Genomic DNA, 18,408 nt, shown 5'->3' on the forward strand with positions numbered 1-18,408 from the left:
ACAGGGCGCTGCAGGGGTTAGTGTAGTGTGTGTAATGTGTTAGAAACCTCTGTGTAACAACTTTTAACCATATTTTCTCAGTGATCAAGGGACGGCTAAAACAACATAAATGCTGAGATTTTATTTTATTTTATTGTAATTAAATAGCTAACTATATACAAAAATTGAATTGGTTAAAGTATAAATTAGAATGAGAAAAATTAAAATGTGCATATGTCCCACATGCAAAGCAAAATCCATGCAGGAGGCCAGATGATTTTACAGGTTTTACAATCCTGACCTCCTGAGGAGAGACGTATCACTTAAACTTTAATAGTAAATACGGATGCATGCATCGGGAGGTCTGATATTTTAGCCCACATTAGTGTCAACGGCACAGTCTGATATCGAGCATTCACCTCGTGTCCATGTGAGTTAACCTCTGTGTGCTCTGTTACCCTCCCAGAGTCAAGTGGGCCGACTACCCCAAAGTGTCTGTTTGAGTACATTTCAGTGTGGATATATCTTCTGCTTGTCTTGTAATGAACTGGAAACCTGGCCAGGTTTTTTGGTGTGTTCTTGCCATCACACACTGCAGTAATCTGCAATGATAACAATATGAAATGATCTGGCTTCCTTTAATTTAGAGCAGGAATGCGTGGATGAATAAAAACTGAGTGAATATGATGTATATATATGTATGTATAAGATGAAGTAAACACATCTGTTATTTGTCCAATCGACTCCTTAATTTCTCCAGTTCTTCTGATCTTCTTTTTTCCTATTACCTTGTGGTTTAGCCAAGACACATAACATTTCTTTCTCAGGACATGTCCTACAGCCAAACTGGTGCCTGACACTCTTCTTTTTGTCATCTGCTCTCAATCTGTCTATCAAGTCTTTTATTCTTTCTCTCTTTCTTCTCTTTCCTTAAGGGGTGAACAGCAGTTTGCTGATCCCGTTATGCTTGTGGGGATAGCCTACACTGGATTGTTTCCAGATTTTACTTCTCCTTGCTGCTTTATCTGTTTAACTTTTCCCCCTTTTGTTTGCATCTCTTCTTTCTCTTCTGCTTGTGCTTCAGCTCAGATTGCTGCAGCACAAACGCTGCCCCTGCTCTCCCGCTCTCTGTCCACATCACTTATGTTAACCTTGGAGTTTCTATTCCTACGGCTGCCTTCCTGTCTCGCCTTACTCTTCCCCTCCATCTGATTGCTTGTTAGTTGGTATGCAGGCTTGGACCCCTATTGTGCATTCTTGCCTGTCAGCACTCTCGTTCTCAATCTCCCTTTCCTTCTCCCTATATCTTTCTTTATCCCCCCCTTCCAGCTCCTAGTGGTGAATCTTGCTCTCTGACAAAGAAAGCAGCACAACTACATAAAGAGCACAAGTCAGGGCCTGTTCAGAGAGGATGAATGGATTGCAACAAAAAGAAGAAAGAGAGGACATGTTGGCAGTCAGACACTTAAAGGCAGAATTAGGGAAGAATTTAACACCTCAGAGAGATAAAGTGCAGCGGGGGAAAGGAAGAGGGAAGAAAACGGGGAGGGGCCACGACGAAAATAATATATGGATGGAGTTCTGCGAGGGTAGAAGCTTTCTCGCCGAATGACAAATGGGTCTCGAGTGACAGAGTATTATATTAAAAAGCAAATTGATATGCAAATGTGGAGTGTGTGGCTTTGGAGGACAGGGATAGCCTGTTGTCCTCACTGAAGTGGAACAGTGAGGCAGAGAGAAAGGTGAGAGCCCGGCTTTGATACTGATACAGAAGTCCATTAATGTGTGTTTTTGCGTGATTGGTGGGTGTACTTTAAATCAGACGCAGCAAAGTATAGCCCAGGACCGTTCACGTTACAGTGCAGTACAGCATGATCGAGGATCCGCTAGTGGAAATCCAGGAGGACTTCCTCATTATAAAGTCTGTTCCTGCACCAGACTCTATGAGTGTTCATAACGTATGGTAAATCCATGCGGCAAGAAACTAGTAATTGAACAAGGGTACGTCACGGGCAACACAGTGTTTTAAGCAGTTGCACTCAGTCGGTTTTTGGTCAGTGTATATATAATTATATAACATAACACAATTATATCATCTCCTTGACTCCTGTATCACTTGTAAAGAGAAAGAAGGGTATCTTAACCTACAGCACACAGTATCTGAGACTGATATTCTAAGATTTGGTTAATTAATCCCGAGTGAATGACAAGAACATGGATTCCAAAATGGAAATGAATAATTTAAGCCAGAAAGGCGGGTGGATGCAGTGTGTGGATAAATCATTGAAACTGTGCACCACTGTGTTGATGCCTGGAAGGAGAAACAAAATTATCTTAAGTTGTGAAGCCACTAAAGCACCCCAAGCTGTGCTATTCTGCGATGTCTTTCACTGCTCTGCTTATTAGCTCTTGAACTGGGACGCCAAACCCAACACGCTGAGAGCAAACAGACGGGGGGAAGGTTGTTAAAACAGATACTGTTTGGTTAAGATTTTTGTAAATCTTCTCGACTTTAACCACACCACATCACTAGCTGTGATCAATGGATGAAACAGATTAGACTGTATGGGGGAAAAAAATGACCTTCGACTGGAGGAGCAGATGAACTGTTTAAACTGTTTAAACATGGCAAAGTATCGACAGTGCAATGCTTGTTTTCAGCTGTGCAATTTTTCTATTACTATTCGTAAATTTTCGTTTAAAAATGAAACGTGAAAAATCACTAAAATTAGCAAGTAAAGAAATGGAAAGGTCTTATTCCAGCGTCTTTAGTCGAGCAATCACAGGTCAGCTGCATTTAATTGGAGATATTAAATATCTGTTTTAGACGCACACACATAGATACAGCTGTCAGGGGAAAACAAAAGCCACAGCCATGTCAGGTTTTGCACCGTGTTTAAAACTGCAGCGCTAATGATTCATGACACTTCTAACTGGAGAGGAGAAATGAGTTGCTCTGTAATTACTATGGAAATGTGTTCATTTCCCATCAGACACACACACACTCACAGATAAGCAGCATGCACCCATGGTTACAAACTAAAAGAGTGATCCGGAGGTGTTTCAACCATTGGTTTTGGTGTTTTGCTGATCATATACACACGTATGTGTTTGCGTGTGTGTGTGTACGCATCCCCACGAGATTATCACAGCTAGAGTCGAGGTGTGACCCATGTACCCATTCCCCATATGTTTTAAACGCATGCCCCAAAGCTCTTTGTGTGTGGGAGTGTGAGTCAAGGGGGTAATGATAGTCCCTTGGTGCTCAGCTAGCTTGAGCTCAGCTGATAACCAGGTGGGCCCCACCTCCCATTTCATAAGAACATTATGCCCCCCTCCTCTTTATCCTCAAATACCAGTAACCAGTCTCTGCCGTTAAGTGTGTGTGTGTTTGTGTGTATTCCCAAAACAGCCTATTGATGTCTGGGTTATGCCATGCATTCAGCTGTGTAAAATCAACACAAGGATTAAACACCAAATGACTGAGATTTTCTGAGCCTAGTGGAACCCCACCTTTCTGCATTTCTGTTGCCGTGTGCTTCATCCTTAGTCAGAGCACATCATATTTCTTTTTCCCTCAGTAGTCCTCTCTTTTATTATTTTTGTCTTTATCTCATTTCTCCTCTCCTTTGCTTTATCAAATCTTGGCCCGCTGTTTCTTTCAGTCTCCGTTTCTCTTTCGTCCTCCTCTCCACTGCTTTCTTAAATCGCGCGCTGTCTATGCTTCAGATTTCTTACTCCTGGCCCTGAGCCCAAATCAATTTGTCTTCATGATGGACAGACATACTGGCTAAGTCCTCCTTTACCTGTACAAGACTCAAGGAGAATGTGATAAAAGGGAGGAAAGGAGGGGAGACCTATGACCTTTAGCAGTCCTCTTAGATTATAGTAATAAACTAAAGAATACAAAGCAAAGAAAAAACAAATAAATAAACATCCACAAATTCACTTATTGTAAATTACCTTGAAATGAAAGAGGAGGAGAGAAAAATAGAAACCATGTGGTATTTATGTTGTGGTTAGTGAACCATTATATGATACTGCTTTTACATTTTATGTTTTTGTCCTGAAGTTTTGATCTAAATTTAAAGGTGCGGTAAATCTCAGAGACAGTGTTATGGTTGATTATAGCTCTTAAACACTGTTTGAGGCAAACGACCAACAAAGTGGAGAGAAAATACACCGTTCTGTCAGGAACACACAAACACACACAGAAGCACAAATCCTCCCCCGCGAGGTCTGTAAGACAGAAAAAGTTAACACTTCCACACAGCTGCAGTGCAAGATTGAGCTGATCAATTTGTCAATATTTTGTCTTGATCATTGGGCTGACCCTTGCTGCAGGGTGCCCAGAGGGGGCTGGGGAAAGGGCATAAATGTGGGTGTGTGTGGCTACAGTTAAAAGCGGTGCTTGATGGCCAGAAGGGTCCAAGGGAAGGTACAGAGGAGTGCATTAGTGCATTGATCTCTGCCATATACATATACAAACACATTAATTCTCTAACCTCGGGCATAAGAGCTCAGCGAGGAGGACTGCAATGAACGCTGGAAGCAGAGAAATATAAAAATGGTTGTTTTTATTTTTTTCTCCAGCCTTCTTTTATTCAGAGGAAAGAGGTGTGTGGAGAGATTTCCCTGAAAATAACATTGATTTAAAATAGCAAACAGATATGTGCAAATTACATACATACTGCACAGTCCACTTTAGTAGGTACACCCTTCTAGTACTGGATTGGACCCGCTTTTTCCTTCAAAACTGCCTCAAAATCTAGGTGTCCTCTGACATCTGTGGCACCTCCACATATTTCTTCCACGTGTTGTGCATTCGAGATGCTCTTCTGCATGGCTTGGTTGTAGTGAGTGAATATTTGAGTTACTGTTGCTTTCCAGTTAACTCAAAGCAGACCATTCTCTTCTAACCAGTGGCATTATAAGACATTTTCACCATGAGTAGTCAGTCCATTCCTGCTCAGTTCATTGTTACCTTTCTTCCCTATTTTGATGCTACATTTAAAGTACCCCAGGTCATCATGATGTTCCAAAGATGCACTGAGTTGCTGCCATGTGATTATCTTATTGCATATTTGCATTAACAAGAAGCTGAACAGGTGTACCTAACAAAGTGGCCAGTGAGTGTGCATGCCCTTCGTTGATGTAGAACATAGGTGTCAAACTCTGGCCCGCGGGCCAAATTTGGCCCTAATTACATTTGGTCCGCGAAGCCAATACTAAATTATTATTAGAGCTGGCCTACTGGTATTATACAGCTAATATATATATATTGTTTAGTATTAAGCTTTGCTTGTTCCATATTCAGTTTTTCAGCAAAACCTGTTTGAGTCCATAAGAAGAGATTCATTCTTAAATCTGGAGGAAGATTTTTTTTTTCAGTAAATATTAATGTTAGCCCGCGACCTTGTTCCAGTTTTGAATTTTGGCCCACTGTGTATTTGAGTTTGACACCCCTGGTGTAGAAGATGGTGGCGTTACTGTGGTGGAAGAATAGTCACTACTGTGAGCTTAGAGCTGCTTATTGTACAGCATTAGAATAAAAATTATCTCTTTTTCAGGCACTGTGGATATATCAAAGCCAAGCAAGACCCCGATGAAGAAAAGATGCAGTTCCAACATGGGCGAGGTAAAGACACGAGCATGTGCAGATCCAGATAATATTATATTAGATAAATATTATCTGCATGTCATTTGTCTTAAAACCAGACTTGCCACCCACATGTTATGAATCATATCACTGCGTGTATTTATGGCTGTAAACAACAAACAGATGGTGGAATATTTTTCAGTAAATGAACAAAGGCAAGCACTAATGTGACAACGTCCTCAGAATTAACCCCTTATTTTTTCACATGCATGTAATGCAGTCGGGCTTTGTTTGTAAATGAAATGTACAATGAGAACTTTAACAGTTGGAGCCAGAACAGAAATCTTTAATTTTTTCACATCCTAACCGAATAAACCACATTGTTTCACAGTTTCTTGCATAAATGTTTGCTGGCAGAGCGAAGCGTCTTATGGGTTCCTGTTAAAATTCTGAGTCATTTTCACACCACTGCTAGCAAAGTAGATATGTGTTTATTATTATGTAATAATTTGTAATGTCACTCAGACAAAGCGCTCAAGCTCCCGTCTCAACACGAATTTACGCTGTACAAATATCTGCTTAGACACTAAGTCAGTGTTGAGGAAAGTGTTTCCAAACTACCATAAAGATTCCATGAACTTTCCTAATATTCCAGACCATATCTCCAACATGGCCGGATTTTCTTACAGTGCATGTTTTTAAGCTGTAAGCAAATTAAATTCTGTGCCCATTTCCTCGCTTTTCCACTTGTGCAGTCAAGCTTCCAGGCAGCAGGACTTACATCCATCCTCACACCTATGAAGACCCCAACCAGGCTGTCAGAGACTTTGCCAAAGAGATAGATGCTTCCAATATTCGCATAGAGAGAGTCATCGGAGCTGGTGAGTTGGCATAACAAACCCAGCAGTAGACTACTTTAATAAAGGAAAAAGGGATTAAATGATTTCTTAATTTTAAGGATTAAAAGGAGTCAATAAAAGACCATGTTAAACTCAATGTATGTGTCTGTGCACACGTGTAGGAGAGTTTGGCGAGGTGTGCAGTGGCCGGCTGCGTATGCAGGGGAAAAGAGAGATCTACGTTGCCATCAAGAGTTTGAAAGCAGGATACTCTGACAAACAGAGGCGGGACTTCCTGTCTGAGGCCTCCATTATGGGACAGTTTGACCACGCGAACATCATCAGGTTGGAGGGCGTCGTCACGAGATGTAAGTGAAGGCAACAGTGTGACGAAGCCTTTACACTACGACGATGTTTTTAAGGAGTCCTTCGCTCCCCTCTCCCTTCTCTTGTGTCGATCTCTGTGTGTCGCACACCTGTTTGAGACTTAGCAGAGCTGTCAGTGATGTAAATCGAAGCTGACCCTGGATCAGATAAAAGCTCCATTACCATGGTAACACAGCGGTGACGCATGGCAGTGTGCATGTGATGTAACCATCCTCCTCTTAAATGACCATTTGTTTACTTCACAGGATTGTTTTTAGGCAAATTAGAATGAGTGCGTGTGTTCGTGTTAGATAAGGCAGTGCTGGTACAACAGTTGATTGGTTATCACTGAGCCACGCTCTCTCGATCATTCACTCCATCTTTCTCGAAATCTATTCGGCTCTTGTCTCAGACCTCTATCTCGCGCTGCTGCTTTCTCTCTCAGTCAGTGTCCATCCCTCTCTTTCAGTGGCTCCCCTGGTTCGCTCTATTCCATTCTCGCTGTCTGTCTCATTCACTTAATCCCAGTCTCATCTCCTCACCCTCTAGCACTCTCTTTCTCTCACTCTCTTTGTCATTCTCACTCCATGTCTGACAACGTAACTGCTACGTTTACCCAGATAAATGTGAAAATACTACACGGACACCTCCAGCTGACTATCTCTATCGACGTAATGCCTTTGAGCCCAAAGATTGAAAGAAGTGCAAGGATTCATCAAAGCAATTCGAAGGAAATCCTGATTCTTGCTATGTCTGGATATGTCTGCCCTTATGACAGGTTCACAACCAAAATCCATAAAGGAAAATGTCAAATATACATGTGACTATGAGCAGACAGCCAACAGATAATTATTAATTTTATTGATTTTATGTCACAATTTTTAATTTTAGAAAAAAAAGGATCTTTTCTGTTTTTTTGTACTATGGTTTCAATCGCTCAGGCTTACAGGTTAAATTCCTGGAAACCACAGGCTTGGGAAAAATGCATATTCCCTAACTAGTTGGTAAGTAGTTACTGGAGGTTTCTAGCTTTCACTATGAAATCTGTTGCGCAGCCCAGTCATGCAGGCATTGCGATCAATCAGCGACCCCCTGGCAACCACAGGTTGCTAGGGAAAAATACATATTCTCTAACTGTTGGAAGTGGTTACAGTAGGTTGCTGGCGGTCACTGTGGGTAACTGGTTGCACTGGTTGGTATATGGAGCTGCACTGGACTGACAGATCAATCTCTAGACCTGTGTAACTGGGCTTTAGCCGCCGATTTTCCAGAAACTACTTGCCAAACAGTTGGGAAATGTACATTTTTCCTTGTCTCTAGCTCTTTGAGACTGTAGCCTGAGTAATCTACAATATTTTGTTTGCGTCAGTGGTCCCATCATAATTTCAACTTTTCGATTTCTGCAAAACTATTTTACAATAAGTATCATACACGCTTGTTAGTGGCTGGAGGCATTAAAGTTAAGAAGATTTTTCATTTCTCAACAATTGCACATTTATAGCTGATTCAGCTTCAGTTAATATCTGGATGTTAACAAACAATGAACTAATTCTTATTCATCGTAATCAAATTAGTTAATAATTAGTTTGTAAATCATCTATAATGAATCAGATATTATTGTAAAACTGCAACTAATGTTTAAAGCACCTTGGAAATTGTTAATAAATACAGTGTAATGCATCTATAAACAGTATTTGGATCGCTAAAGTTAAAAATAATTGTACAGCTTATTCCCTGCTTGTTTCTTTCACTTACAAAATAGGCCCATTCACAAACATGACCCTGTGGGATGAGAAATGACACTTAGGTTACCACTGTGTTAAAATGGGATTTTAAGAGCCCAAGCATCATTATATAAATGAAGATCAATGATGACTGACACCCATCTCACTATTCTCATCACATTGTCCATCTCTCTCGGATGCTGCTTGCTTGTGGCCTATTGACCCTCCTATGGGAATAAAACACTTTTTTACAACAAAATGATAATAATGACTAAAGAATATCATTTTATGTGTGCTGATGTCATCAGAATTTGATTGCTACTTAACATATAGTACAACATAAAGTTTTTAAAATAAATGATTTTTAATTACACGACAAAGTAACATGAATTACTCATGTTTAATTAACTTTATGGATTATTACATATTTAATTAACTGTTAATTTACAAATTAAGAGCTATTTACAGAAATATTTCTCTTGGCTGTGCAGCACTGCATAACAGTCACGTTATAATGGTTAAGATGCCCAGTTACAAATACTGAAAATGTGTCAACCCTAACAATTAGCTCGCCTGCATTACAGCACAGTATAGGTTCAATCTGAAAGCTTCTTCTGATCTGACAGATATTTGAGGGCGGTCTATAGACAAGCAAATAAGAGAGAGAATCGTCATATTTATAAAGATACAGGCACCAAAATAAGCCTCGGCTTTTCCCCTAATCTGACTCCCTCCTGTTCCTGCTTAGTGACACAAACAAAGATTTTCAGTCCATCACACCAAGCTGTTCAGTGCAACTCAGGCCAACAAAGAGCAAGTGCATATACACGACCTTTTATTGCAATTATTAATAATTCATAAAGTTAATTGGATGTGTATTTGGCTCCATGAATATTCAACAGCATGCATATTACAAATGAGACTTCACTGCATTTCTTATTAATTTCTTCTTGTGCTGTCACTCTCTTTGTCTCTCTCTCGCTCTGTCTGTGTCTATCTCTCTTGATCTTTCAGACATGAGAGACATGTAACATGTAAACGTGTAATTATAGCACTCTTTTTTTTCCAGTAACTGCCACTATTCTGTTTTAAAAAAACAGAATTAATTGAAGAATTACTGCCAAATCCTTGACGTTTTGGGTCAGAGGACATCAGCGGGGTTGACACAGGAGACGGTTAAAGAGCTGAGCAACGACTTGACAAGTGATTTGCTTTAACATAATCAAGTACTCATTACTTCGTAATGTTCTTTGAATGTAAAAATACGTTTGTGCGCTTTGGCGTGCTTTTAGCAGGTGTATTTAATGAGCGCTCGCCTTCTTCTACACGTATTACTTTGTGTCTGCCTTCTCACCTGTCTTCACGGCACATTGAGAAGCTGATAGAGCCCCTCAGAAACAAATCTCACGAGCAAAGCAGTAATTTCACAGGTCACAGCCCCGGGTGTGCATGTGCGGGCGAGGGGGTGAGAGTTGAGAGGGGTCAATAATTCCTTCAGGCCCTTTTCTGCGGCCCCAGCTGGTCCTTTTACACCACCCTCAGTCTAATCAGACAGGCTGACTCCAGCTGATCTAGACTCAGGTGTTGGTGTAAACAGTAGCAGACTTACAAGTAGAAGGCGGAGTATTGGTTTGAGTAGGAGTAGGTAGGTAGGTGTAATTACGGAGAAGCTCAAACTTGAAGGGAGTCGTGTTGTACTGCACAATACTTTCTTATACAAATGACAGAATGCACTGCAGCAGAACTCCTGATAATAAGTATTTCCATTTTCAAGGCTAAAATCATATTTTTGCAAGTAGTCCGGAATTCAAACACTATTTTGCTATGATGTAATATTTTTCTTGAGAAGTCACTAAATTATCTTAATAACTGCAGCATAATTTTCTTTTGATCTTTAATTGGATAATGGATTACTTGTTTCAACAGTGCAGACAGGAGTAATGTTAACTGTTGGCGGCATTGGGGCTCTTAATCTTGTTGTTACATGAAGTACAATAGGAGCCTTTGTTGTACTAATTATCTAAATGGCTGTGATGTGCCAATAGTAAAAGTACTATAAGTATCTTTAGTAAAAGTGTGGCTGATTCAACCAAAGTTGTGGTAGTAGTAACAAATCTGGCACAGTTCTGGCACAATATTCTGACTATCAGTGTGAGTGTATGTGTGTCTGTGTTCACTGCTTAAAACCTCATAAGCCTTCATCCGCTCCTATGTGTCACACTAATAACCTGCTCTGCTGTCTATCACCTGATTGCTGCTATTGTCATGCTAATTAGAGGGCCACATGCAGAAAAGGAAGGGGAAAAAATGCTCTTTTTTTCTGTCTGTCTCACTGCACATCAGAAAAGTGCAGCAATCTACCCCCATCCCATCATCCCCTCCTCCCTGCCCCTCTCCATCTCCTTATCTCCTTTTTATCTCCACCGTCCCTCATTTTATCCATCCATCCTCTATGCGTTTTACAATCGCTGCAACAATTGGCCCATTTGGAAAACCCTCAATTACCGAAGTCCTTCTCATCTGACACACACACACACACACACGCACGCACACGCACAAACATTAAAAAGGCTGCTCTACAAAGGTGCTGTTAAACCCTGCAAAACCACATTTTCCTCTCGTCTTCTGTTTGAAGAAACTAGTGATTAGTTTTAACTGTGTACCTTTGTGCGCTGAACAATAGGTGTTTCAATATTTCCTGTCAGACTCTTTGAAAGTATTCTGAATATGCATGTAGCTTTGTAGATTGGACTGCACAGACAACGACACGGGGAAGCGGGAGGGGGACCGAAGAGAAAAGGTGACAACGGGATGTGGGGAAGCAGGGGGCATGGATGGATGAGAGAGGATACAAGAGGGAGGAAATGAAAGAGGATGGGGCTTGGGAATAAATGAGGGTGATGGGGGAAGATGTGCAAAGAGATTTGAGGAAAGGAGGGAGCAGATAGAGGAGAGGAGAGATGGAGAGGAGACAAACGTGAGGAAATGAGAGGAGATGAGAAAGCAAAGAGGGAGGAGGAGAGGTGAAGAGAGGAGATAAGGTTATTGAGTTTCTGTCTTTCTGTTGCTCCGCTCCCCCACAACCTCGCGTGGCTCTTCCCAGAACAGAGATCTGTCCTGTGTTAAAAGCATTGTATAATTTAGTTCAGACCCTTAACATTAATCAATACAGCAGTTATTTCATTTTCTCGTTTGTACCTTGGGCCGCCTCATTCAATAATGCGGTAATGCGGCCCACTGGCGCACACACAGAGTCTATCACTTTCGTTTACGCTCGCACCAACACGCACAGAAACAGCCTCTCATAATGTAATTTGCCAGATAGAGTGTATATATGTTGTCTCTATCACTTTCATATATACACGGCAATTCACAGATTCACACAAACACACGCATCTACACACACACGCACATGCGTGCAACGCCTAAATGATCCCACCTTTATCCCAGAGAGAGAAGAGACAACACTTTCTTCTTTCACTTAATAAAGTGATGTAAAATAAGAGCAAACTCCTTTCTGATCCATTTCATAACACACTAAAGCACACAAAACATCAAGACCCAATCTGCAGTCTGCACTAAAATACACATACACGTACGTGCATACAGTGGGAGGCGCTTTCGGCTCTGCAAACGGATGTGTTAATTCTGAAGCCAATGAAAGGCAATAAATTCGAATGAATATGAATGTGATTAGTTAATTATGTGCTTTCAGGAGGAAATTGAGGAGCGCCTGCGAAGATTTGGCTGAGAGAGCTCCATGACGAGCTGAAGTGAAGTGTGAATGGCATGTGATGAAGTTGCTGCAAGAAGTAAAAGGGATTCATTGTACCGTTGAGTGTGTGTATGTGTGCACGTGTGTGTTTGCATGAGCACCTGACAAAAAATAGATGAAATGAGCTAATATATAACATGAGTGCGTGTGTGTGTGTGTGTGTGTGTGTGTGTGTGTGTGTGTGTGTGTGTGTGTGTGTGTGTGTGTGTGTGTGTGTGTGGCCGTTTCATTGGTAACCTCTGTTATCTTTTAGAGTTGGAGGGGTAATTCTGTATGGCAGGTGTACAGATGATGGCTAGTGATAGCAGTGTGTGTGTGTGTGTGTGTGTGTGTGTGTGTGTGTGTGTGTGTGTGTGTGTGTGTGTGTGAGTACATGCCAGACTAACACGGCCCACAAGGCAGAGACAAAAGGATGAATGTGTTTCATTGTGCTTCACTCTTGACCGCTTCCAACACTGCAAACCTGAGGGCAGTCTTCACTTGTAGCATACATACATGCTGCTGACACCCATGTAACACACACACACTCAAACACATAATTGGTTTTTAGGGTTAGTTTTTTACAGCTCTTTTCCATTTCATGGCTGTCTGCTTTGTAGAATACCATATGCACAGATGCTTGTCGCAGAATTACATACATGCATTCACGTTTATGGAGTCCACAAAGTGCAATTAAGTATTCGCAAAAACTGAAACAAACACATCTCGTGCAGGTAAACAAAACGGTATGAAGAGTCAGCGCTTCTTTCAGTCATCATTCAGGATCAGATTATTGCCAGTGCTGCGTTTACATGCGCAGACGCACGCATACGTTCTCCACCTATGATCTGAGCTGAAATCAAACAGTCATCATTGAGTTGTCTCACCCCTGAGTTCAGTTCTCCTTTTCTCTGTCTCTCTCTCTCACACACACACCCACGCACACACACAAGCACAGCGACAGGCCACACACAACACAGGCCCCGTGTGGAGATAAATGTGACCAGCAGTCCTCACCCCCAGCAGAAGAAAATCCAATTCTCTTTCACTTTTATCCCTGAGACTAATGTTACTGTCAAAGAAGACACCACCACCAGAGACCGGCCAACTCTGTTTGTGTGTGTGTGTGTTTGCTGTGGTGAGATACTGAATTCATTTAAGGTGATGTATTGCTGTCTTTACCTACAATCTTACTGTAGGCCTCGGTGGTGTTGTTCCTGCCTTTTCACGACATGCTTTTGACCCATCCTCCCACCATCCCTCCGCCTCTCCTCTCGTCTCTTCTCCCCTGCTTTCCCTTTCTTCTTCTTTATCGTTCTCTTCTCTCGCTCATCCATACTTTCCTTTCCTCCTTTTTCCTCCTGTCTCCTCATTGCTTTCAGACCCCACCCTTCCATCATTCCCCATCTTCTCTGATCCAATGGTTTTTGTCTTTCTTGAGCTTACTTGAGCTAAGTACTTCGATGCATACAAGCAAGAAAGACTCTTTTTAAAATACTTTTTCCCTCATTTATCTTTCCCTTAGGTTTTTTTCCCAACATCTCTGAGGCCTGATTTGGGAAACGTGACCTATTCATCATGTTTACAAGCTACTCACACACCCACCTACATACACATACGCACAGTCATTTGTAACTGCACATTGTATGTTTGTTTGTGATTGGCAAAGCTCGGCTGTAGGGGGTGGTACCAAGGGAGAACCCCCTTAAAGCACGGACAACTGCAGTTTTTGGTATTCGTGTGTGCGTGCATGGGTGTGTATGTGATTGCAGGTACTTTGTTAATCATTTGTAAGCCGCACCAGATGCCATGCAGGGGACCATAGTGCACAGGGCCTGTCAGTCAACCCACGCCTTCATCACACATACACACTCATGCAGGTGCAGGTGCACAGCCATCCAACAACACAACCCCCTTCCCTTGAGGCTGATTAGTATTCATGAGATCTCAGGAGGCCCCCTTAAACTCACTCACACACACACACACACACATATTCTGGTGGATTGGTCTATTCTAATTATCTCCTGGCGTTTATGGAGAGGGCTGATTAGAAGCTGTCAGTGTGACTGATGACGACATGCCATGCTATCCCCTAGAGAGAGACGGAGACGGAGGGAACGGCTGGTCACAGCTGTGGACTCTGCCTCCTCTCTGTCCTCGGCTCTTTATAGTTTGTGTATTTCTTCCTTGTAACTCAGCCTTACTAACAGCTGTCTTGTAATGTTCCTCTGTAGGTAAGCCAGTGATGATCATAACGGAGTTCATGGAAAATGGATCTCTGGACACTTTCCTCAAGGTGAGTCACGGCTCAGCTGGAAGGAATACATCTTTTCTTCCAAGGTCAGGGCCACGAATCTTTACAGATGCCACAAAGAAAATGATGTCCCAGCTGAAGAGACATTGAAATTTTAAGTTGTTGTTCATCTCTTAAAGCTGAAGAATTCATTCCACCAACACTTTGGTGGAATTATTTTAAGTAGTTTTCAACAAAATATCTATAAAGGCTTTTGTTGTACAGAATCTAAAATTATTATGTTCTTTATTATCGGGTAAAAGGTGGGAAACACCTGACATTTTTTTTTATAAAAAAGACACATTTTCACTTAATGGTACAGTTAAAGGAGGATAATATCACTGTCGTCATGGTTACAATATATAGAGAATTTAAGAAGGGTTTGTAGTCATGTTATGAGCACGAACACAAACAATTTGGGGGGGAAAAGCAAAGCAAACAGAAACATTTAGATGGGTAATGTTTTCCTCACACAGTTTTTGATAATCGGTCAATGAAATGCACTTAGAGTCCATATTCCAGGGGGGAAAACTGCATCCGAATGCTGACTGGTAGGCAATAAAACAAAGAAAGTATATTGCTTTTTGTGCATTTTGCTCTGTCAGGATATATATTAAAAACAACAATGAAACTGTAGCGGTGGCTTCTGTTTTAACTTTAAGTAACAGATTTCTATGTGAATATTTTTATTTAATCGACTGAATACTTTAATGAACTACTCAAACGGCAAAGATAGCATTATGAAAATGTTAAAATTGTGATATCTACAAGCACAAAATAGAAATATAGTAGAAGTAGTAAAGATTGTGTAGTAAATTAGCTGAATCACGGTTTCCATACACCGAGCTGAACAGATTTAGATTCAGTGTCGTTTGTCAGGCAGTAAATTCACTGCAGTGCTCAGAGCCATTAAGGCTGTGATGATAGACCCATTGCTTAATAGACACCAATCCTGGTAGCAAACTGAAGCAAAACACAGTAAAAGCAAAAAAAAAATGGCTCAGGCACAGTGTGACTGCCACACACAGCCACACGTTTTGTGTGAGAGCATGTACTGTAGCGAGGGTCCTAAACGTGTCCACAGGGAGCAGTATAAACATGGAGTCATCTTTATAGTTGGTTATAGTTTACGGTCCATTAAGTTCCTAATTTTTTTGTTCTGTTTTTTGAGGTAACAAAAAATATATATTATTATAAAATAACATGCCCAAATTAGCCTAATATTCCCGCTTCTTGCTTCTCTCATCTCTTTCATTCATCTCATTGTCAGCCTCTCTGGCCTGCATTTGTCTCATCTCTCTTTCCCTGTCCTCTCCACTCTTCCTCCTCTTTACTGGCAATGCAACGTGGTGGGCAGATTGATAGAGGAAGTCTGTAGGTTTGTTAGACAGTCCAATCAATCAGCATCTCACAAAACCACCAGCTAATTAACTTAGTCCACAGCTGCCGAGGGAGGGAGTGAGAGAGAGAGAGAAAAGAAACGATAGAGGAAGAGGGTGTAGGGGAGGCACAGATGCAGAAAGATGAAGGAAGATGGATGGAGAGATCGAGACTGAGTCAAAGTATTACAGAGTTTCTCCCTCTCTGAGACACAGTCTTGAGGAGAGACAAAGATGGATGGAGAGAACAAAGAGACAGAGGAAGGAGAGTTGATATAAAGGAGAGAGGGTGACTGATAACATGAATGGTTTTTTAACGGGGACCATTGGCCCAGGGCAGAAATAATTGGCACAGGAAGGTGAGCTGGACCATCATCGATCAACGGCCTCCACTCTCTGCCAAAGACAGCTCAAATCTGAAATCCAGTGAGCTCTGCATGGGCACGCGGTCAGCGTTTGAGAGGAAACTTTTGTCTCCTCTGTCAGGTCCAATCCTCTGCAAGTTGGATTTCTATGTGATCCTCCATTGATCCCTGGAAGGCGACATCCATCTTTTGCTTGCCATGCTCCAAAGGGAGGTTAAACTGTGGGGTTAGCTGGATCTAAAAGAGATTCACAGCCTTACACCAGGACATTTGCTAAGTGTGTATTGCTGACACTGCGGAAGCTCAAATCCTGGGACTTACTGGTCATTTGGTGACCACAGAATAACATTTTACTCATATAATCTGACGGCAGACGTTTTCCACTTCAGTTGACATTTAAGCCTGTGTGGGGCTGTCATGATTTACAATGAGCAGGTAAGCAATGGAATTTACTGAACACATTGCTTGTATTATGAATACGGTGTATTATTTAAACATGAAGGGATGGATATTAAAAAGTTGCCATTTGTCAAAGTTTGACAAATTGTGTTAAATTTTACTTTTGGGAATATTATCCAAGTATTATGGATCTACCAGTTTTCTGCTGCCCCAAAACAAATGTTTCAGCAAAGCCTACCAATCAGAAGAAAGTGGGCTTTTAAAGGCATTAAGAGCTAAAACAGTGGATAAACTGATGGTTGCATAAATGGCCAGTAAAAGAAAACCAAGGATGAATAAAGATACGCTGAACTGCGACTCGTGTAAAGATTCTCTAGTGGAGTCCCAGGACAGAAATACTAGAACTGGGCACAATTCAATAAACCTTTCTCTTTGGTCTTCCTTCCAGAAACATGACGGCCAGTTCACGGTGATCCAACTCGTCGGCATGCTCCGTGGTATCGCTTCAGGTATGAAGTACCTGTCAGACATGAGCTACGTGCACAGAGACCTGGCAGCTCGAAACATCCTGGTGAACAGCAACCTGGTGTGTAAGGTGTCCGACTTTGGCCTGAGCCGAGTTCTGGAGGACGACCCAGAGGCCGCCTACACTACAAGGGTAAGACACACTCTCACAGTGGAGCCAGCTAAGGCAAAACACTGTAGACGGAAAGCTTTCATGCACTCGTCACTATTGAGATTTCCACTTTCAGGAAGTTCAAATTAGTTTTACTGCACGGTGTGCAACCGGAATACAGTCTTAGATGCAAAGTGGGCACTCTGCCTCTCCACATTCCCAGTATTCTCAGCAGTGACCTCACTGGCCCTTTTCTTCAAGGATGCAAGCTCAAGCTTTAATAAGTAAGAAAAAAGACAATGTCTTGAATGTACGGTTTCACACTATACTGCATTGGGCAAGTGTGTTTTGAACATTGTTCTACAAAGGCTTTCACAGCCAATACCATAAACCCATGCTGTCAAGTCAAATCACAGCAGTCTTTGGCAACGAGAGCATCCTCTCACTGAGCTCGGAGAGAATGGAGAAACTTAAATGTCAGTAAGTTAAACCACTGCGTAGTAACTCATCTAAAATGTCCACAAGGAGATGACATTATTCATATTCATAGGAAGGGTTGGATGTTATTTTTAATATGGCATTAGCATTGCCCTGGGAGGAGTGTATCAGCCGCTGACTGCTCTATTGAAATCACACACAAACTCCTACTGATGTCAGGAGACGTAGATGGAGAGCTGCAGGCACTGAGGGGTGCAGGGGGGAGTAGGTGGGGGTTGTAGAGCCCGAAAACGAAGATGATTCAGGAAGAGAACAGAGAGCGAGAGAAAGGGGGGAAGGTGGCAGAAGGATGGAGTAAGCGTAGTTAGGAGGGGGGAGATAAAGGGGTGCGGTAGGTGTGTACAGAGGTGGAGGAAACAAAAGTACAGTGCAGAGTGACTTGGAAGCTTTGCCTTTTATTTGACTTTGACCGAGCAGAGATGGGGGATGCTAGGTGGTGCAGAGGCAGCTGCCGCATGTTAAAAAGCTGAACGGAGCCTATAGAGGTACAATGTGTCTGTGTGTGTGTGTGTGTCAGAGTGAAAGAGAGCGAGAGCTCTTGCTGCCTATTGTGTGTATACAGTGGGCTATATGAATCCTTTTGATCTGAGGATTGAC

The 18,408-nt window shown here is 41.8% G+C and overlaps 1 protein-coding gene across 4 annotated transcripts in view; it reads left to right on the top strand.

Moving 5' to 3' along the window:
* Nucleotides 1-18,408, top strand: part of LOC147308602 (ephrin type-A receptor 3-like) — a 79,705-nt gene that overhangs the window by 54,971 nt on the left and 6,326 nt on the right. For all 4 annotated transcript variants that reach the window (XM_086273235.1, XM_086273236.1, XM_086273238.1 and 1 more), the window contains 5 exons: nucleotides 5,550-5,617; nucleotides 6,334-6,459; nucleotides 6,600-6,785; nucleotides 14,496-14,557; nucleotides 17,146-17,355. In XM_086273235.1, coding sequence (XP_086129361.1) covers nucleotides 5,550-5,617; nucleotides 6,334-6,459; nucleotides 6,600-6,785; nucleotides 14,496-14,557; nucleotides 17,146-17,355 — 652 coding nt within the window. The remainder of the gene's footprint in view (nucleotides 1-5,549; nucleotides 5,618-6,333; nucleotides 6,460-6,599; nucleotides 6,786-14,495; nucleotides 14,558-17,145; nucleotides 17,356-18,408) is intronic.

This window comes from Aulonocara sp. 'chitande type north' Nkhata Bay, linkage group LG18 (genome assembly GCF_057382095.1).
Source record: "Aulonocara sp. 'chitande type north' Nkhata Bay isolate Kocher_YH1m ecotype deep benthic linkage group LG18, A_spYH_male_GT1.1, whole genome shotgun sequence".
In the NCBI taxonomy this organism is placed as follows: domain Eukaryota; kingdom Metazoa; phylum Chordata; class Actinopteri; order Cichliformes; family Cichlidae; genus Aulonocara; species Aulonocara sp. 'chitande type north' Nkhata Bay.